This window comes from Cinclus cinclus, chromosome 6, assembly GCF_963662255.1.
Source record: "Cinclus cinclus chromosome 6, bCinCin1.1, whole genome shotgun sequence".
NCBI classification, from domain to species: domain Eukaryota; kingdom Metazoa; phylum Chordata; class Aves; order Passeriformes; family Cinclidae; genus Cinclus; species Cinclus cinclus.
In genome coordinates this window covers 18,428,843-18,450,139 of record NC_085051.1, presented here as the reverse complement: position 1 = coordinate 18,450,139, position 21,297 = coordinate 18,428,843, and the positions used below count along the sequence as shown (strand labels likewise).

General features: G+C 48.9%; 1 protein-coding gene across 3 annotated transcripts in view; it reads left to right on the top strand.

Moving 5' to 3' along the window:
* Positions 1 to 15,121, top strand: part of LOC134045191 (USP6 N-terminal-like protein) — a 75,312-nt gene extending 60,191 nt beyond the window's left edge. For all 3 annotated transcript variants that reach the window (XM_062494830.1, XM_062494831.1, XM_062494832.1), the window contains 9 exons: positions 386 to 493; positions 3,465 to 3,574; positions 3,845 to 3,893; positions 4,943 to 5,063; positions 5,969 to 6,063; positions 7,597 to 7,662; positions 9,030 to 9,129; positions 10,334 to 10,486; positions 10,677 to 15,121. In XM_062494830.1, coding sequence (XP_062350814.1) covers positions 386 to 493; positions 3,465 to 3,574; positions 3,845 to 3,893; positions 4,943 to 5,063; positions 5,969 to 6,063; positions 7,597 to 7,662; positions 9,030 to 9,129; positions 10,334 to 10,486; positions 10,677 to 11,956 — 2,082 coding nt within the window. In that variant the 3' untranslated portion in view covers positions 11,957 to 15,121. The remainder of the gene's footprint in view (positions 1 to 385; positions 494 to 3,464; positions 3,575 to 3,844; positions 3,894 to 4,942; positions 5,064 to 5,968; positions 6,064 to 7,596; positions 7,663 to 9,029; positions 9,130 to 10,333; positions 10,487 to 10,676) is intronic.
* Positions 15,122 to 21,297: the final 6,176 nt, after the last annotated feature.

The following is a 21,297-nucleotide window of genomic DNA, read 5'->3' as shown; positions in this document are numbered from 1 at the left end:
AGAGAAATTGTGGAGGCGTCATCCCTGGAAATGTTCAAGGCCAGGTTGAGATGGGATGGGATTATGAACAGTCTGGTGTAGTGAAAGTTGTCCCTGTGCATGGCAAGGGTATTGGAACTAGATGATCTGTAAGGTCCCTTTCCACCAAACTGTTCCGTGATTCTGTGATTCTATGATTTTGACTGAGTAGATGTCTTTGATGGATGCAGGTACTCAGCTCATCCATCAGATCAGAGATGCCCTCTCTGTGCCAGCACAGGGAGAAGAAGTGACTATCTGGGGTGTCTGCTCAGATGGCTGATTATCTGCAGCAGCAAACCATGGAGAAAATGTGTTTGCCACCAGCAGGACCCAGCTAACCTTGCCCACGTTTTCCTCCTTGCAGATGTGCCGGCGTGTGTACAAAGGGATCCCGCTTCAGGTGCGAGGCCAGGTCTGGTCACTTCTGCTGGATGTCGAGAAGATGAAGAATGAGAATGAAGGAAAATATGAGGTATGGACTCTACCTGGCAAAGACAGCAGGAGCAAGGTGATAGGTTAGATTGGTTGATGAAGCTGGTTTGGTGAGGACTGAAAACGCAAAGGGTATCAACTCTTCTTCCAGGTGTTTATATTACGCTGGGGTCTTTTAGCATGTTAGCTGGCTGCTTTCTATATGTTGTTTCCATTTATTGTGCTGGAAGTTGGGAGCAAAGCTGCTGTCAGTGTTACTGCATCTTTAGAGAAAGATACAGGGAAGAGTGAGGGGAAGCTTTCCATAGGCAGTGTGTGGAAACCCTTGGTGTATAATTAACTTATTTTCCAAGGCTGTGTTATGATTTATCTTGCATCATGTACCAGGGTGAGGATCAGAGTGTTGTGGAGACAATTATTCTTCAGAGGCAGGAGGTTGAGTGCTGCTTCCAACAAGTGTTTCTGAAAATCCCTGCCTATTAAGTGAGATGATGCTAACACTCATCACAGTTAGTCAAGCGTGGATGTTACTGGTGAGGTGCCACAGGGGTGGAGGCACACACAGGGCTGGGGCTGCAGCTGCAGGCTGGGCTCACCACAGTAAGAACAGATAAGGAAGCTCTCCCAGCATGCAGATTAAAATTGTGCTTCCTCCCTCAAAGCTGTGCTGTGCAGGCAGGGAAGCAGTCCAAACAAATGAAAGTCACAAGGAGTTTATCTGTGCTCCAGAGGGGTCTGTGATAAACAGGACCTTCAGGGTTAATAGGCTTTGCTGGAAGCAAACCCTCTACAAGATCATCTTAATCTACCTCTTCTTTGGTGCCTGCTGCCAGTAATTAGCTCTCCCCTAATTTTCTCCAGGAGAGGCTCAGTGCAGGTCCTGGATGAGGGGTTTTGCTTTCAAGAACAGACTCAGCCTCAGACTTGTATCCTGGAGGGACTGGTTCCAAGACCACCCCATCTCTCCCTGGGGCATAACTCATGGCACAAAAGCCTGAAGGCTACCACGGGACATTCCACACTTGCTTTTGATGTAGGTGTGATGCTCTGCCTCCCTAGGGTTTGCTAGCTGCAGCCAAAGGGCTTGAGGGGAGCTTGAGAAGGCAGTAGGAGAAATGTATTGGCCATGGGGCAGATCAGTGGCATCCTGGCTTTTACCCACTGCTTTGTACAGGTCTTTGGGATGGGACTTCCAGCTTTCTAGCCTCTTCTCTGCCTCCAGCTTGCAGGACTCACAGCACTAATGAGCTCAACAGAGCATCTGTGGAGCCCCCAGGTTGTTTACACTAGGAAAAAAAGGAGAATAATCCATCCTGTGTTTCTTTTTTAATGTCTGCACCATTAATAAAGCCTCCTGGGTGCATGGAGGTGACAAAGTGCTGTGTGACCTACCTGCTATTCATGTGCAATGATTTAAAAATACCCAGAGTAGGGTATTTACAGTCTTTGGGAGATTTCTGTGTTGTTCTGGCAGGGAAAACAAGAGAGCCTTTAGAAGGAACATTTGAACTGAAGTGACCCAGTGCACATGAATGGTCATATTCTCTCAGGTAGTCTGCCTGGCTTTATAGAGGGCAAGGAGCCATAGGATACAGAGACTGCAGTATTTACAGCAGGGAGATTATGTTGTTCATCAGATCTTCATTCCATCATCACTTTTATCCTCATTTGTCCTGTGCAGGCATTAATTCAAAATAGCCCCTGTACTGTTGCTCCTCTGTACAGCTGCTTTCAGTTTTGGAGTTAATATTCCCAAGACGCTGTGATTGTCCTAAGTGTTGGCTGTGCTGGACATGTGGGTGCTTAATAACCTTCTGATGTTCCCCAGAGCTGATGTGGCCTCCTTGGGATGTCAACAGCAGCCTGGAGGCGCCTGGTATCAGGCTGACAAGCAGTCATAGGATGACAGCTGCTGGAGCAGATGATAAATATCTGTGCAGATGTTCTATTTTCTGTCTCCTCGGTGAGCCAGGAGGGGTCCTGACCCTGGGCTCAAGGCAAATTTGGCTTGCTGCTCGTCTCTGCTGCCTCCAACCTGCTGGTGAATCTCAGTGTGCCTGAAGACAGTCATCAAACATATTTTCTTCATGCAGTTAACCCTGGAGACATTAAAGGAGGAGGGCATGATCACTGGTGGTATCTAAAGGTTGTGATGAGATGCTTAGTTATAGCATGGTGGTCCTTGCCTGCAGTCTAAGCAATGGGTTGCACATGGGACTGCAGTGGGATTTATCCATGGAGCATCTTCATCTTGGGGCTCTGAGGCTACGATTGGTTGAGGTGGTCTTAAACTTTCATTTGAATTTCCATTTTTTTGCAGTGGACTTCAGTCCTTTTCCTATGTGATGCTGCCTTAAATGATTAGCCAGCCTGGATGGAACATGGGGATTCTTGGCTTTGAGTTTAGCTTCTGTTCTGGACTCTGCCAGTAATGGAATATTCCAGGACTGCTTTTCTAGTGGAAACTCCTTAAACTGAAGATTATTCTCTTCTGCAGGGAAAGCAGTATTTGGAGATCACAGAGTCTGTCATAACAGTTTGGACTCTATTATAATTGAGCCTTTGAAAAGCTGAGAGGGCTGTGTACATCTGTGTATTAGTTCCTTAAGTATCAACAGTGCTCTCAGTGCTCTATGACAGCCAGCCAGGCAAAGAAATCAAAATAAATGAGAGTGGAATTGAATTGTAAAGGTTTTAGATTCTGAAACCTCAGTATCTTCATTAGAAGATGGGTGAAGGCTGGGTTGGCAGCTGCTGCTGTCTTAACATGTGAGTGTGGGGCCATCCCCTTCTCCCTGGGCCAGCGGCACAGACAAGGGGTCAGGGGTTCACCTCCAGGCTGCAGTTCATTGTTCCCTGCAGGACACCAATGTCCTCTGCTCTGGATAGCTTTGTGCAGCTCTCAAGCTGCCACTCCTGCTGCAGGAATCCTGCCTTCTTACTGTGTGGAGAGAGGTACAGGCTGAGATGGTGTCTGATTCCTGCCTCTTGTCTGCCCCTCTCCCTTCCAGCAAATGAAAGAACAAGCAAAGAGTTTTTCATCGGAAATCAAGCAGATAGATTTGGATGTTAACCGCACTTTCCGAAACCACATCATGTTTCGTGATCGCTATGGAGTGAAGTGAGTATGGAAGGCTTATGTGGCTTATATGGGCTGTCCGGCCAGGGTCTATGTGAGGGATGAGCTGGATGGGATGGCCAGCAGTCCCATGGCTCAGAGCAAAGCCACCTTTGCCTTCTGTTCAAACCATCACCACCAAGTGTGACCCACAGGTGCTGGTCTGCTGATTTTCTCTTCAGAGAGGTCCACACTGGAGCATGCTGTGCTGTGTATGCTCGTGAAGCTGGAGACCTCATACTCAAGTGTTTTAATATCCTTCTTTCTCCCCAGGCAACAGGCACTCTTCCATGTCCTGTCAGCATACTCGGTTTATAACACTGTAAGTAGTAAGTCCACTTTTGCTTTATATATTTATATATATATGTAAAGATTTAAAGAAAAGCTTTATATATGTGTTTGTGTAGACATATGTATTTTCATATATATATGTAATAAACACACGCTTATTTAGCCAGTGGTAATTCCAATTCTAAGTCCTATTAGTGGTTTGTACAGAGAGCTGCAAGACTCTCAGGCAGCACAAGAATCCTTCCACAGTTGTTTCATTCCCTTGTTCATTTTATCACCTGGTAAATGACATCTGGTAGATTTAGTTTGGGTGAGCGTCAGCAAAGAACAAGAGATTGCTCTTTGGCTTTTCATCAGCACTAGTCTTGCAGCAGTCTGTCATGTTTCTGACTTCTTGTCTTACGCCAAATGGTATCCTTGTTGAAAACACTTATTTACTACAGCAAACCAGTCATTTTTAGCTGAAGGACACAGACAGAATAAGCTGAAATTAGTAGCTGAACCTGCTGTCTCCACCTCCAGGAGGGGTCAGTTATCCTAGAAGATGCTCAGGGGGTTAGTTAAGGAGCCTCCCTCATGCCAGATAAATGCTTACCAGATTTATTTACTGTTACATTACTTCAGTGCTCATACAGTTGAAGGAATCCAAAACAGCATTGGAGCCACATGCTGTTTGTCATCCCAAAATTAGATTGGACATAAGGAAGACATTTTTTACAATGAGTGTGTTGAGGCATGGAAATAATTGCTCAGAGAAGTTGTGGATGCCCTATCCTGGAAGTGTTCAAATTCTGTTTGGATAGGGCTTTGAGCAGCCTGGTCTGATGGAAGCTGTCCCTCCCCATGGCAGGAGGGTTGGATGAGATGATCTTCAAAGGTCCTTTTCCAATACAAACTACTGCACGAGTCAGTGACATGGAAGACGCTGTAGATATATGGGAGCTATGAATTTGGACATAAACTGTAAAGACTTTGAAATGGGACAGACCTTGGAAGAGGAGAGGGAAGTACAGGCAGCTTTTAGCATTATGGTAGACTCTGCCGCCATGGCAGCACGTATGCCCCTCTTGACTATTGCAGGAAGTGAGCTACTGCCAAGGCATGAGCCAGATTGCAGCCATCCTCCTGATGTACTTGAACGAAGAGGATGCATTCTGGGCGCTGGCACAGCTGCTCACCAACCAGCGCCACGCCATGCACGGTAAGGCTGGGCTGGGAGCAGGGGTTGTCTGGCAAAGGAAGGGAAGATTGTTCAGATTGGTCGATAGAGCCTTGTTTCTCCTCACATATTTGTTTAATTAAAGTGCATGAGGCTTAACTATTTTGTGCCCTTGTCTGACTAGGGAGCTGAACTTCACTCTTTGAGGCAGACAAGTTCTTATAAAAAAACCCGAGTTCTATCCACCTGAGCTTTAGTGTTCAGTAATGAACACTTTCACAGAAGTGCTGTCCTCCCTCCAGGGTACCTTGCCCTTGGCAGTCAATTAACTCAAGGTTATGAGTTTATAAGAAGTCTCAGAGAAGTACATCCAAGAGTATCCACACTAAATATGAATGTAATTCCACTAAATGTGTGATGTATTATTTTACTTCAGACACATTAAAGATCCTTTCGTCTTACTTGTGGTTAGCAGTAATCTATGCACAGAGGGTTATTTCATGGGTAGAGAGCTAAACCTTATGGCTTGATAACTTTGGATGGTCTTAAATGTGTGTCCCACTAGATTTCAGGGCACTGCACAAGCTTGTGGTGTTCAAACATCTTCAGGCTTTCTCTGAACCTTGGTAAGCACTGAGGTATGTTTGGAGAGCTCTTGGCCAAGGCAAGTCGCAGGAGGCAGGCAATGGGAACTGTGTGGGCCTGCTCCATGAGGTGGGTGAGAAGGACCAGCTGGGCTTGGTCTGAGGGTCCTGTTGCCCAGATGGGGTGAGGGGTGGCCTCTGGAAAGGAAGGTGAAAAGGAGGTAGCTGGGCACCCTGTGGTTCAGCCAACTTCAACAGGTGATGGAAGAGATGAGTTTATGGAAAATCAGGCTATGCCTGTCACTGCTGCAGAGCTTTCCTGATTTTTTTTTTTTTAAATTTTTCTTGTTTTTTCTTGTTAAGGTTTTTTCATTCCTGGGTTCCCGAAGCTGCAGAGGTTTCAAGCCCACCACGAGCAAATTTTAACCAAACTGTTTCCAAAACTGAAGAAGCACATGGTATATTTTTGCTATCAGTATTCCTATAATAATGCTACATTTTAATGATAAAGCAGTTCATATAGTGTTCTGCCAAACAGATGCATGGCTGAATATATTTCTAACCATAAAGGACTGCTTCAGCTGCAGAGGCAGGCACTTATTAAATGGGTTGCCCAAATCCTGCTGAGGTGAATGGTAATCATTTGCTTTCTGGTCATCCTCAGTGGGGGACTGCTAAAATTTAAAGGCTTCCCTAGGAGAGCCAGGCAGGAAGGCTTACAGAGCCTGCAGCAGGAGGAACAGCAGTGAAGCTGGGCTGTGTTCTTACACTAGCTGCAAGGCCCAAAGGCTGATGCTGGTCTGTCTGGAGCGTTATTTCAGTAATTATTAGCTTCAAGTGCTTTGCTGTTGTTTTAGTTCATGGGGCCCATAAAATTTGCTGGGTGTTTTGTTGCTTGGGCATGTCCAGTTGCTCTTCTCTGTAGCAGATGGTATACAGGCCCATTTGGTGGCTGCAGCAGCATCTGCAGGGCACACTGACTCCAGTCTAATGTCTAGGCGACTGTTCTGCAGCACCTGCTCTCCCTCTTTTCTATTTTTTTTGCTTTGTCCCCCTTTGCATTTGGTGTAGACAGTTGGTGTTCAGTGGCCAGACTCCTAAAGTTTTCTTATGCTCCCAAGAGGCTTGGTGACCCCCATCTTCAGCACAAAGTGTTTGTATTACTATCATCTGCAACAGCTCTTGCTTCATGTTGCAAATGGTTCTAAAAGTGAAACAGAGCCATGTTAGGTTTTCACTTAATTATAGTCATGGGCAGGGGAGGGGATGGAAATAACTCAAAAAGCTGCTCATTCCTCCTGCTGGCTCTCCAGGCTTGCAGGTGCACAGCACCAGCCAAAAGCAAAGGCTGGAGCTGGTCGTTCATCCCATGGGCTTTTTTCTCTTCCTATCCCCACTGCTTTGATGGCTTTGCAGCAGAGGTTATGTCAGCTCAGCACACATCCCAGAACTGGGCACCAGATGAAGAAGTGTTACACTGAGGTGGTGATGGTGAGGTTTTTAAGAGTTTTCCTCAGCCTGTCAGGCTGTCCTGCTCCTGCAGCAACCATGCCATGTAAAGGAGGTGGTGCTTCCAAAGCTGACTTGACTGTGCTCTGAGATGCTCGCATGAGAATTGCTATGGAAACAAAAATGGTAGTCTGCAAGGAGTGAGTAGTTTGGGTCCTGGAAGGTTTTTATAAATCCCTGGAGGAGGTATTAAGCCAGAAAAGCTTCTCCCACAAATCCCTCTCCAGTGCTATGGCTGAAGTCTGGCCACATTGAGGATCAGTTTCAATGAGTGTCTTGGGCAAAGACCAAAAGCAGGGCTTCAACGCTGGTGTTTAAAGATGGGGCTTTGTTGGGCGATGGGAGACAAACCACAGCCACATCCTGCACCCCGACCCCAGAATAAGTCAACCAACCAATGTCCCCCAAAGCCTTATGAGCTGCTTGAACCTCCAGTAAGCAGCCTGGTGAAATGCCTGTCTCTCTTTGCTGTCTTCCTGCAGGACAAGGAGCAGATGACTACTGGGATTTACACAACCAAGTGGTTCCTGCAGTGTTTCATTGACCGGGTGAGGATGCTCTGGGGGTTTTTTGCTGCTCTGCTGTTTGCATGCATGATTATTTGCCTCTGTTTTTTGTAAATATCATACTTTGAAGAAGATGTTAATATTTTTTTAAGGTGGGATATTATGCACACTCGCATGAGGCAAAAAAAATTAATAAGGGAGAAGCTAAAAACAACTGCATGTCACTGACAAGTTGGTTACTGCTGCCTCATCACAAGCAGTCATGGGGAGATGGCTCAGCATCAGCAGTATAAACTTCAGAGTCGGGAGAGATCTTTCTCTTGCCCACTGGCACTGCTGCAGAGCCAATTAACCTCACTTTAGCTCTGGAAACAACATAGAAAGAAGAGCTGGGGGCACAAACCCCGATGAATAGCAGTGCAGCAGCTGCAGGCAAAGGAGAAGATTGGGACTGGAAACATGTGAAAGCATTGAGAAAATTACCCTGATTTCTCCAGAGCTAATTTTCTAGTCCTGAGCCAAGACTACTTTATTTTTAGGGTCAGCATTGTGCTTACTGGACTTGAATGCAATGTCCGGACTTGCTAATATTTAAGACATGTGTGTGCTCCAGTCTCAATCTTCTGCTGCCCTGTCTTGTATAAAACAGTGGATGGCCCCTTCCCCTCAAGAGGGTACTCACTGCTTTTGCCACTAAAAGCTGTATAAAATGGAAAATCCCTTTAACTGCCCTAGCATGTGGTAAAAGAGCTGCAATGGTCAGTTGTGCCAAACTCTGGAGAGTCAGTGCAGTATCCTAAATTTGAATCCAGTGTCTCAGTAGGATTAATACTGATTTCTGTGTTGGTGAGGTGCCTTAGATCTTTGCTGGGAGGTCTGGGCTGCTCCATCACTTTGGGTATCCGTTCAGTCCTCTTCATCAGATTGGGTCTGGGTGCAAATGAAAACCTCTTGCAGAGGTTTTTTTAGCAGGCAGAAATAAGCCTATATATAAGAAAGACCTCTTCTTTGAACACCAGATGAATGATTTTTTTAATGCTTAGTGGGCTTTCTGACCTATCTCATAAATAGCCCTTCTAGGAAATCTGGATGGATACAGGAGTTGTTTTTTTGCACTCACAAGGCTGAAAGATTATGGTACTCTCTCTAGGGTAGGAGAATCCACATGCTAGTGTGCTTGTGAGGGAAGTTCCTCTGTTTTTCTGCATTCATGGATGGGTTTTAAATATTTCCCCAGCCACCCAAGTTCATTAGCTTTAAGGCAAAGCCATAGATGGTAAGACATTTTTGTGTTTTAGATGAATTCCTGACTTGCAAAGCCTAGCCCTGTTGTTTGTTTTGGTGCAAGGTGATGGTAGCAGCCTCTGTTTCATCATCCCACTTGTGATTTGTTTGTGTGTTTGAAACAGACCCCATTCACTCTGACCTTGCGGCTGTGGGATATCTACATCCTGGAAGGGGAGCGAGTGCTGACGGCCATGGCTTACACCATCCTCAAACTGCACAAAAGTAAGATCCCACCTGATTACATCCCCTGTGGCTGTGGTGGCGCTGTGCTGGGCCACCCTCGTGCTGCTGGCAAGCTTTGCTGGCAAATTCCAGCCTCTTGCTGCCCTACGCTGGCCACAAAAGGCACAGTCCAGGGGAGGAATGAGATGCCACAAGGGTTGACTTGCTGTGTTCAGCACATAGAAACCCTCTGAAATGCTCTGAACTGCCTCCTCCTATGTATTATGCCCCACAGATTGCTTTTAGGGGCAATAGAGACAGCAGCCCATCCGTCTGCAGAACTTTATGTGGTGGCTCAACAGAAAAGTCTGTAGCGGGGCAAGTAAATCCATTAATGCACTTCTAAAATTATCAAAACCTGGTTTTCTTGCATAGCATTAAGGCAGTGATGTTTCTACCTCGAGATCTTTGTAACTTTGAACCCCTTATGATCTCACATATGTTGATAGCCTTGCTGTGTTACTCCTGGCCTTCATCTGGGGCAGGAGTGCGTGATGAGATCCTTCGGGCCAGCAAATTTATGGGACTGCATGCGCTGGCTTCTGCAAACAGCTACCCTGTTCTTCCTCAGTTAAGTGAAGAACAGGCTATCCAGAAATAAATCTTGAAGTATCCTATTTGTCTGCAAAAGTGGGAAACTGGCAGGCAGGCAGATGTTTCAGTTTGGCTGTGAAATCTCACCTCCCTGAGCAATGCGTAGTGTGGGTTGGCATCTTTTCCTATAACCCGTTTCTGCCTGTATCCCACTCCTGTCTGCAGCCTTTGTAAGGGCCAGCACCTCTTCCTGCATCTCTGCCTGCTGGCTGGTGAAGGTTGGCATCCCTGGCTGGTGGTGGCAGCTGCCAGCAGTGGCTGTTCAGCCTGATGCTCAGGGCCTGTCTCATGGAGCTTTTCCTCCTCCTAGAGGCATTGGTGAGAACTTTCAGAAATGGTCCAAAACCTGCATCCTCACAGCACAGCTCCCAGCCCTGCCATTGTTCTGCCACTGAGAAGCTACTGCTCAGGTGGCACGGATATACACGTGTTGATGATCCTGAGCAAGTGTGGGAAGGTGGGAGACAGGCAAAAGCATTCAGGCTGTCTCACTGTGGGGTGGGAACAGCAACAGAATCACAGATAAAACCAAAGTGTGATGTAACCCACACTTGTGCTACCATGAAATTTGTCTGTGCCACTGCCATTACTCCTTTCTCCCATGTCCCAGAGCGCTTGCTGAAGATGACACTGGAAGATTTACGTGAATTTCTGCAGGAGAAAATTGCTGCTTCCCTGCAGTACGAGGACGATGCTGTCATCGAGCAGCTGCAGGTGTCAATGACCGAACTGCGCAAGATGAAATTTGATCTGCCCCCGCCAGGTGGGTAGAGGGCAAGGTGGGTAGCCCAGCAGAGACCAGAGCATCCTGCTGGTGTGGCTGGGAGCCGGGGCAGCCCAGAGGGGCTGGCACCTGTTGCGTGGAAGCATCTGTCTTCCTCATATTCAGGGTGTGCAAAAACAAATTGATGCACAGTTTGGGTTTTATTTTGTATTTTCTGCTTCCAATGCAGCAAAGCCTGAGGAGTTTCCAAGGAAACCCCTGGGCCTGGAGCTCTCCCTCAACCCAGTAGCCATAAAGGAAAACGCAGCAGCCAATGGCCAGAATGGCCGGGTGGGTGAGCACACTCCAGACAGGGAGCCCCATCCCCACAGAGTTCCTGGCGAACCAGGAGGAATGCCAGTGGTGGAAGCGAAGACTCCCACCTTCCAGGGTAGTGAAGCGGCTGAAGAAATAAACGTGCCTGTTTTGGATGGGCGGCCACCGGATGAGGAGGGTCAGGTGGAGCCCATTGTGGACAGGCAGCCATCATCTCTTCTGAAGACAACAGAGACGCAGGCCCAGCACCACCTCCGGCCCACTGTCCTGCCTCCAGAGCAGCCTCTTCTTGCTCCTGGCTGTGCTATGGTAGACCATGGAGTCTCCCTCCCTGCCCCAGCTGAGCACAGCTCCTCAGACTCCTCTCTCCAAAACAGGCTGGCTCCTCCCGACTCCAGCACTGCTGAGCTTTCTGCTATGGACCAGGCAGTGTGGCAGCTGAATCCCGCTGCCCTTTCAGCGGGAGAACAGGCATCTTCCCTGAGCAGAGATGAAGTGCTCGAAGCAGCCCCCCATCCTCTGCCAGCCAGCTGCCGGCAGCTCTCCTGCGCGTCACAGAGCGATGGCTCCCCCGAGAGCGAGCGCGGGCAGGAGGTGGCGGATGATGGGCACCGCAGGGCGGTGCTGCTGGACCAAACGGGCCTGAAGTGCTCGACATCCAAAGCTGCATCCACAGGAGAGCTCCTCAGCCTGCAGCACAACGGGCTGGGCAGTGCCAGCGGCACCAGGCGCTGGCCCGAGGCTTTGGGCGCACTGCCTGCGCACAGGCAGGCGGGGGGCAGCGTGCCCGTCTTGTCCAGCAGAGAGCCGGAGGCAGCAGGGCTGGCCGGGGGCTGCCCAGCCCAGGGGACGCCATCCCCTGTGGTGGAAGGGAACAGCCCCTACGTCGTTATCAAAACCACCACTCCCCTCCACCTGGCCCATGCGACAGAGCAGGACTTCTTGAACAGAAAGCAGGTGGCACTGCCTCTGTCAGAGACTGGACATGCCGCCCCCACCTCCATGCCACCACCTCTTACGCCGGACCCAGAGGAGGTAGAGGTCCAGAAACCATTAAATGCACTGAAAGCCCCACGACCCCCCCTGAGCCCCAAACCAAAATTACTGCCGCAGGTTGCCAAATCCCCCTCGGAGAACAGTTTCCTTTCAGGCTCTCCTTCCCTGGCAAAGCTGCCCAAATCGGTGACGTTCTAGTGGGGGTGGGGAAGGGGAAGCTAATGGAGAAGTGGGTTCTGGAAAAGCAAGCTTGCCCCATTTACAGGATTCCCTTCTGTCAGCAGGGCTGTCAGGGTGACAGCACAGCACCATCGCACATCAAGCTGTGCTTTGGTACGAGCGGCCAGCGAGGAGACAAAGCAGTGGCCACCAGCACTAGGAGACATCAGCAGATTGGATTTGCGTGTTTCCTATGGACAAATTGGAAAATGCTTTCATTTTTTGTTCCTCAAAGCTCCCCATGCCTCATCACTTGGGGAAAGAAGCAGGGCTGGTGAGTTTGTTGCTTGTTTTCTCCTGCTCCTGTCTGCTGTGGGAACCCACGACCAAGCAAGAAGGCACAAGGTGTCAGAGTGTGAAATGCTTTCTTTAAAATACCCCATCGGCGCAGCCACAGGATTGCTCTCAAAGGCCTTTGTAGCAATAGATCTTTATTTCATTTCCCAGACCTGCAGCTGTAGGCAGCAGACTTTCCAGGCAGTGCCATGGCATCCTAGCAGGACACAGGCAGCCCGCTGCTCCCTCTATGCAATTCCACAAGGCAGTGCCTGGCTGTATCTGGCTCCTGATGCTGTGGTGGATGGTATTCAGGAGGACAGATTTAACAGCTGCTGAGTCCCTGGGTTTCACCCCAGTGGGGGGCTGCCAGCAGGGTGGTTCTTTCCCAGGTTCTCAAGATGACAAGGACAGTGATGAAGGTGGAGCCTGATCTCTTGGGCTGAGTACCCTTTCTGCTGGCCTTTCCTTCACAGGGCCAGTGCGGCGAGCAGGCTCGCTGCCTTTCTGTTCCCCAAACAGGAAAAGGGGCTGCTGGCTCTGGAAACCTGCCTGCACTACCAAGCTGCTGGAGGTGTGATGGAGTCTAATCACAGTGCCCCAGATAAGTCCACTTTTGCTTTAAGTAAGTTAAGTGTCATAGTGGAAGGAGCATAGGAACTGGGGAAGGGGGAGCACATTGCCCAGAACCTGATCTTAGCCCTTCTGGTTGAGCCCACACAGAATTAAAAAAAGAAAGAAACTTGGACATGGTGGGTGCCCACATGCCTGCTTGCCCTTCATGCACCAAGTCCTAGAGGCCTGTCCATCTCCTCCCCATCTCAGGGTGCTGCTGCTGCACAGCCTAGGCCATTGGCTGGAGCTGTGCCGGGATCTGGGGAGACACCCCATAGACAGAGGTGGTCCAAAATTCTGGCTCCAGCTACTTTACCCCTAGAGGTGAAGGGACTTCATCAGGAAAGCAGAGCAGTGAAAAAGCAGGAAGTAGTCCAGATGTGCTAGATTTGACTGCTGTCCAGAGGGGATAGCTGCAAGTGCCACCTTAGGTGGGACTGCAAATGGGATTCCCATTCCTTCAGCAGAGATTCTGGGCAAAAGCTTCTTTAAGTTCTAAAAATTCTTTGAAAATTATTTTTTTTATCTCACAGGCTGCTTTAATTGCATAACCTGATCTAAAGCCTAGCAGAAAACTTCCACTAAATTACTTTGTGGGTTCCAGGAGCTGGACTTGATGATCATGGTGGATGCCTTCCAGCTCAGTATATTCTATGGTTCTATGATTTATCAGGGTTTATTTTGCTTTGTGTATGTGTGGTGGTTTGTTTGCAGCAGGGCATGTCAAAGGGAGCACTGGATCTTGTTTGGATGTAGCCAGCCAGGTACCACAGCACCCCCAGCTTTCATTGGAACCCCAGCTCTGTCCCAGGCCCCATCTTCCACTGAGCCTCCAACCTTGCCCATCATCTCCCTCTGCAGAGCAGGGATAACCCTATTAGCTACCTCGCAGGGGTGTTGGGAGGAGTCAAGCATTGCTGTTTGAGGAAAAGTGCTCTTTGAATGTTCAGCATTTGTGTTTTGAGACACCACCGGTCCTTTCTAGGACAATGGTGCTTGAATTGTTTTAATTGAGAATATGTTTTTCCATAACTGTACATAGTTAAACGTATTTGTGTGTTAAAATACCTGTGCAGTATTTCAGGACAGATATCCATTGCCTTTTGCTAGCAGCCCACTGGCCCCAGGAGCTCACTGGGAAGCAACAAGAAGCATCTGAGAGCTGTTGGTCACATCTTGGCTTGGCTGCTGTAGCTTGGGGCTCCTTGAAGCCCACACAGAACTCCTTCTAATGCATCTGAGCATCATGCATGCAAGGGCTGAGACCTCTTTCCCCTTGTTTTAACCCATTTTCCCACATTTCAGGCACACAGCCTTTTGCACATCATGTTGCTTGTGCACCTGGACTCCTCACACAGTGTGTGTCTGGGACGTTTTGCAGTATTAACATTTAAAAAGGTGGTTTGCTCTAATTTTGGAGAGCTGTCAAATGCATAGTACTCATTGCATGGTATTTGGTGCATGATGTTCAACATCAATTTTGACAGAGCAAGGGGTGAGGGTTGTCCTTCCCTCCAAGCCCTAATGGGAATGAGCAGTAAGGTCCTCAGTCATCTTCAGGCCTGGGGGAACCACCAACAACGTGCATTGCTGTCTTTGGTGTGATGCTCTCACTTGAACACATCAATGCAGGATCCCCAAGGAGCTGCGTGCTCCTCTCCCTCTTGCTGCAGACAAAGCTGCAGCCATGGTGGGTCTGTGGCAGCAAGGCCTGGCCCAGCCTCAGCTCTTCCACTGGGAATAGGAAAGGAAGGAGAAGGATGAGGGTGGCAGCTCAGCAGGACAAATTAGCTAACCCAAGCCACTTGCAGCACTGCCCTGCCCCCTGCAACAGTCTCAACCTTGCCTCAGCAAAACCCAATCTGACTGCGAGCAAATGGGGGAAAGCAGCTTCCCCCATCCTTGCCCTTGCAGCCCTGAGAGAACGCTGGCCTTGCTGCCTTCCAGGTAGAGGTAAAGACCAATGCTGTGTGTTTGGGTTTTTTTAGGTTTACTTTGTTTTTCTTTGTGTTGTTTGTGATAGAGCACTTTGAGTGGCTGCAGCACTGGCAGGCAGCAGGAGCCACAGGACCCAGCTCCAGCAGGGGTCAGAGGTTGAGGTTAGGGTTTCTCAGCCATGCACTTTGAGAGCCTGGCTACCATCTGCTTTCCTTTTTATTTGCTATTCTTGTTTACAGCATGGAACGCTTCTTCCATGACTCCTTCTAATGTATTATAATTATTACTTTTAAGAAAAAAAAATTGTCTGCTTTTTTTGTTTGTTCAGTTTGGCTTTTTTTAAGGAAGTGGTTTTTTGGGGAAAAAAAAGAAAAAAGAAGGTCAATCATTCCTTTTTATGATGATCCAAACTGTCCAGAGTGTTTGATGCTGTGTTTTACATGGTTGTAATAATAATGGTTAAAGAAGTTTAGCATCAATTCAGACTCCATGAGGTTTCTTACAGGAACACAAGCTGTACCAAGACTGATTGCCTTCTCCTGACAACTTTTAGCTTGGTTACTAGGTATGCTTCAGCTGCAACAGGTCTGTCCTGCTCCATTTCTGTTTTCCTCCCTGATTTTCTACTGTAATTAAATCCAGGCATCCCCAGCAGCAAGGGAAAGAAAAATGCTTCTTTCTACTTACCACTGTCCTCTCCCAGCTGAACAAAGTGCAGCATCCCTCTGACACACAGCTGCTGATCAGCAACGCTGCTGAAGCTTGTGTTTTGGCCAAGATTTTGTGTTTAGAGTTTGTTTTCTTGCCTGTAGGCAGTGTAGGGAGGGTTGGACTGGATGGGGAGCAGGTGGACACAGCTCCTTGCACAGCAGGTAGGTGGGTGGGTGCGACTCTGACTCTCATTCGTGAGTCAGGGCTGAGTCACGTTTACAGCAGTCACTGAGAGCCTAAGGTGGTGCTGCTGACAGCTGAAGGTGCATTTTAAAAACCTGTGAGTAAGCAGTACCTCTGACATGCCCTGAATTTCATGGCCAGGGCTTCCTGGCCTTAGATGACCATGGTGCTGATGCCTTTGTAGTGTTAAATGTGAGCAGTGTTCTGGCTCCCCTGAGAGAAAGCTGCCACTCAGTGTTAAGCAGCATGTTTTTGGTAAACAGGTTGTCTGTCTCTGCCACAGTAGCACAGAGGGTACAAAGACTGACAGCAGATGGAGGGGCCAGAATCAGCTAAATGGCAGTCTAGGATTTAAGAGCAGTGCCTGAAATTGGTATTCCCCCATGTGTCTATCACCCACTGAGTGATGTAGGCTGCTTTTCCTGCTTCTATCACTGCCCTGCCTCACCTAAGAGGTGAAACGTGTACAAAAATTGCTTGCCAGTGCCCTTAAATTAGCTCATTTATATTAACTGGTTAAAACCTGGTCTGAAACACCACAGAAAAACAAAAAGCCCCAGCACCACTGAATACTGCAGTGTTTACTGGTACAGAAGCATCCTGAGGATGCAGCTCTTGGCACATATCCTGTGCCGTTTCACACTGGATGCCAGCACAGGGACGCAGCACTGTGAGGAAGGGTGAGATCCTCAGGCCTGGAGTGAAGCAAACCTCATCCCTCCTGTGTTCCAGGTGCTCACAAGCAGCCTCATTGCACAAGCTGCCTCATGTCACCTCCCAGCCACCAGCTTCCATGAACCTGTTTGGTCTCAGGCAGTGCCAGGTGGGACCAGGTTTGAACCTCTCCTATGCTTACCTACATGACAGGTAGTGCAGGGTTTAGATATGGCATTTATCTGACTGCTAAAACAGCACCCCTGTCAAGGAGAGAGCAGAAGTGCCCAGAAGGGCAGCTTCCCCACAGGAAGGTGAGTTGTGATAGGATTGAGGGTTGTGTTGCTCCATTAAACAGCCTTGGTTCACTGGGTTGTTGAAAAAACAAAATGGAGTAAGATACTGCTAATTGGTGTCCTTGACCCCCAGACTCCCAGCATGTGCCCAGTTGTGGCCTCGTGGCTATGGTAGTCTCACCCTGTCCCTGCAGGGACCAGGGACAGGCGTGGTTCCACCACTTCCTCTGACAGCATCCCTCCAGCTCATGCAGGAGACACAGAGGTACCCAGACTTGAACTGGTGCTTGATGGGGCTCTCAGGTATGGTTTTGGGGTCCCAAGCACCCACTGCAGCGAGTCCTTCCCAGGGGGAGACCACCTCTGGGACTTGCCCACAGGTAAGCCTAAGCCCTTCCCTCTCTACCAGAGCAGTGTAAGACCTTGGGGTGAACATAAGCCATGCTTGGTGTCCAGCCTGGACTGAATGCCAGGCCTCCAGCTGCTGCCAGGAGCACCAGGTCATGGCACGCTCCCAGCAGCAGGGAGGTGCTTGTGTCCCTGAGGGGATGGGAGGGTACACAGCCCCTATGTCATTCCAGCAGTAGCCCTTGCCCGCTCCTATGCCCCCCAGGGCCTGAGTGCTGCTCACAGGGGACAAAAAGAGCATGACAATCCCAAAGCCCAAAGTTAGAGATACCCCCTTGTTGGACAGCATTGCGACCAGCAGCAAATGAATGCCATAGGTGGTGTTGAGACTGCTACTTAAATTCTAGTGGTCTTACCAACTAAAGACTGGTTCTCTTCCTGCCTCTTCTTCTGCATTTGGTATTTTGCCAATATTATCTCCCCCCCTTTTCCTGGTGGAGCCACTGCTGTCATCACAACAGCTCTCTAGCTCCCAGGGAGAGGGTTCCCAAGGCAGAACTGCGAACTCCCCCAGCTGTGCTCAGCTCTGGTGCCCTGTAGCCCCCCATGGCTCCTGTCCTTCATGGCTCAGGAACAGCCATACCAGCAGCACCAAGAGCTGGGTCAGGCAGGAGACCATGTTTATGCTCACTGGCTCTCTGCCAGGACCCGGTTGTGCTCATCACCATCCCTACCCACCTCCCACATGGAAAGCTCATCAACCCCTGCGTGCCTCCACAGGGCTTCAGCCAGTCGGCACTGAATAATTGATGCTAAGTGGAGCCTGGAGCAGAGCCAAATGAGGGAGGGAGCAAGGCTTTGTGCTGGTTTAGGCTCTGCTCCCAGGATACAGCAGGGGGAGGGAGGTGGGTGTGCTGTGTCTGGCAGCTTTGTGCCCCAGCCAGTCTGGCAGGGCCGTCAGAGTTTTGCTGGGCCTGGGAGAGTTCCTTCTCTTGGGCTTGCTGTACTGCTCAGCTGCTGCTGTGTCCTGCTGCCATGGCAGTGGTGTGCTGTCATCCATGGCATGCTGCTCTCATGCTCCTTATGTGGCAGTGGTGGATGGGACTTAGGGAACAGAGCAAGGGCACCCCCCAGTCCCAGCAGCCCTTGCTAGGGCTGGTACCTTGGCTCTCCTAAGCTACTGACCCTGGACTCAACCTGTAGCAAGAGCAAAAGAGTTGCACATGGGGCCAGGCCCATCTGCCTCTTCCCCTTCCAACCAGTTGTTGGTGGCCGGATTGGTGGCTGTCACATCATCCTCTGAGCAATGTCACCCCCTTCCTGCAGCACATCCCCATCCCAGGTATAAAGCAGCTCATGGAGACAACAACAGCCGCACAGTTTAAAGAGGCAGGTATGAGTGCTTCTGAAACCATCTCCCAAATCCTACTGCTTCAGCATCTAAGGAGGCCCACAGGGCATACACCAGCATCCTCTTTACCTAGAAGGACATGGGCACCAGGACAGTACCAGAGACAACCCAACCACAGCTGAAACATCTCACCAGAGACACACCAGCAGGTACACTCATCCCACAAGCATCCTTACTCACTGGCAGCAGTTACAAAAGAATCCAAGATTGGAATGGAGAAGGCTTAGAAGGCACATACAAAGCTATGAGTCCAAGGGACTTGAGTCATTAAAAGCCTGGCTATTCTTCCACACAGTAAAACAGTCTCCTCCTAAGACAGAGAAAGGTAAAATAAGAAACTTCTGATTTTGTTCAAAACTGGTATGAGCTTCCTTAGAGATACCTGTGGCTACATAGGTTGCAATATCACGAGCCCCTCTTCCAACCATCTCTTTAAGAGCCTGGGCCACTCTGGTGCCCTGAAGGCCACTCAGCCTGGCCTTACATCAGAGTCCTGCTCCTGGAACATCTAAGCCTACAGACTTAGATAACCTCAGACTTGGGGAAGCTGGTTCTTGAGTGGCTTTGATTACCTTTATGGTGAAGGCAAGAAGTGATACAAAAGTACTGCTTAGGCTGAAAAGGTTTGCAGCAATGGCTGTAGTCCTGAAGGCAAACCTGGTCTACTCCTCTACCCAACTATGCTGCAGGTGAGGAGGATGACGCCAGCATTTCGCCAAGGCTGCTCTGTGAAACTCAGCCTTTCCTTCACCTGACCCCACCACCACACTCATATCTCAGGTTTCACTCCCGCACTGAGACATTGCTGCCAGCTCCAGCACAACCCAGGTCTTTGTCAAAGCCCTCAGCAAGCACGGTGCACTCACCCTCTCTGCTGGCTTAGAATGCTCCTGTGGAAGCCCTCACAGACCAAAAGGCGTGAGATCTGTTCAAGCACTTGATCAGCATCTTTAAGGATTTGTAAGCAAGTCTGGCCCTTGACTCAGCTGCGATATCTCTGGTGCCTCAAGCTCTCTGTAACAGGGTGTGGGGCACTTCAGTCATGTGCATGAAGAACATGTATTATACGTCTGTCCGGAGACATCTGGATTTGACCAGACTAGAACAGACCTTGTCAGCTATTCTGTCACTTAAGTACAGGTTCAGAGGTGGCACTCCTCCATCATGGCATATGCAGTCTCAACATAATCAGTAGGATACTGACTGAAGCCTTCTCAGAGTTGTTTTTCACACTGGCTGGAGATCCACAGCACAGTACAAATTTATTTCAGCTTTGCCATGGCCAGCTGAAGAGATCACAACAGCCAGAGATGAGATGATGTACTCAAATATAGCAAAAAGCTCACCTCTGGGAATTCTTTTCCAGCTTCAGCTATGCAATAATCAAAATAACTGTACGTTCTGCTCACTTAAGCTTGTACCTCTGAAGCAGAACTGAGGTACACAACAAACTCCATATCATAAGGGAAACAAATGCAGTGTTTGAAAACTCCATCTTCCAGCCCCAGTACTTCTAGAACAAATGTGCCTTGAATAACAATGGGGGAAATCAACTCCAAACCCCTCAATTTATCTTCCAAACCTACATTCACTCCAGTGAAACTGTAATCCTGGTATTACTTTAAGACTCGAGAAGTTCAGCTAGCATCACGAGCTCATGTACCAACCTTCTGCCTGTCAGGGGCCAGCATGATGATGTCCTGTCCCCAGATCATCAGCACCAAGGCAGCAAGTGAAAAAGTCAAGGCAAGAGTAACTCCACCAGGGAGAGGTAATGGAATTTGGTTTTTGCCAGCAGCAAAGATCAGACCAGATCACAGCTGATGCATCTTGATCTCTTGTGATTTTCCTCCTGAAACAAAGATGCAGTATATGCCATTAATACACACAAAAGCCACAATTAAAATGGGGCTTTTGGAGAAGAGCTGTGGTGTTAAGCTTTTAGCACCCCCTTTTGCTCCTAACCTACCTCCAACTTTAAGCATGGACTTGAATCCAAACCTGTGTCTGGATTTCTTGTGACCTTCTAATTACAGCAAAAAGTTAGCCAGCTCCTGTGATGGTCTGTCACTGACCTGAACTGTTTGACAAGCTTGAAAACCTTACCCTGTGTGCAGAAACTTCTCTGACAGGGAGATGTTGTTACTTCAGCTTCCTGCTCCTCACCAAACTCTTGGAACTAATTTGTATTCTGGCCAGTGCTGTTCTAGCATACCCTCATCAACATGTGCCAGTTTCTTGGAACTGCAGCTATTGCCTGCCCTGCAAAGATGCCTCAGCTCGCTGGAGCTCTTCATCTTCCTTGAATGCAGCTCCTGGTCAGAAATGAGAGGAGACTCTCAGTGGATAGAGGCATCCAGTCCTTGAAGGAACCCTAGAGTGTTACTTATCTGAAGGCCTCCAGATAGATCTATCCCAACCTTCACCAAGGAAGAATGGGATAAGTTCTGCAGATGAAGAGCACCAGGTTCCTAGTGCAGTAACACTACCAAGCAAGGTCCCCCAGATCATCTTCTAAAAGGACAAAGTACCCTATCCTGTGGCCAGTTGTGCACAAGATACCAACTTTAGGAACAAACCCCATATTTCCAGGCTGCACACTTGAAACAACTCAGAGTGGGAGGCTTTCTGGGAGTCTCTGGTCCAGTCCCCACCATGTAATATCAGGTTCAGCATCTTCAGCAATCCTCCAGCACAGGGACAGACACTGCTGCAAACAGCACACCCAGCTACAGGCAGGGGACTCTCCCCTTGGGCAACTTCTCCCACTCCAGCTGCTATCAGCCTTCCTTCCGCAGGAACAGAGTGCCAGGCAGCTAAAACCAGGGTGAGGGCTGTGCCTTACAGCAGCTCAGAACAGGCATTTACAGAAAGCAAGCCATGAACAC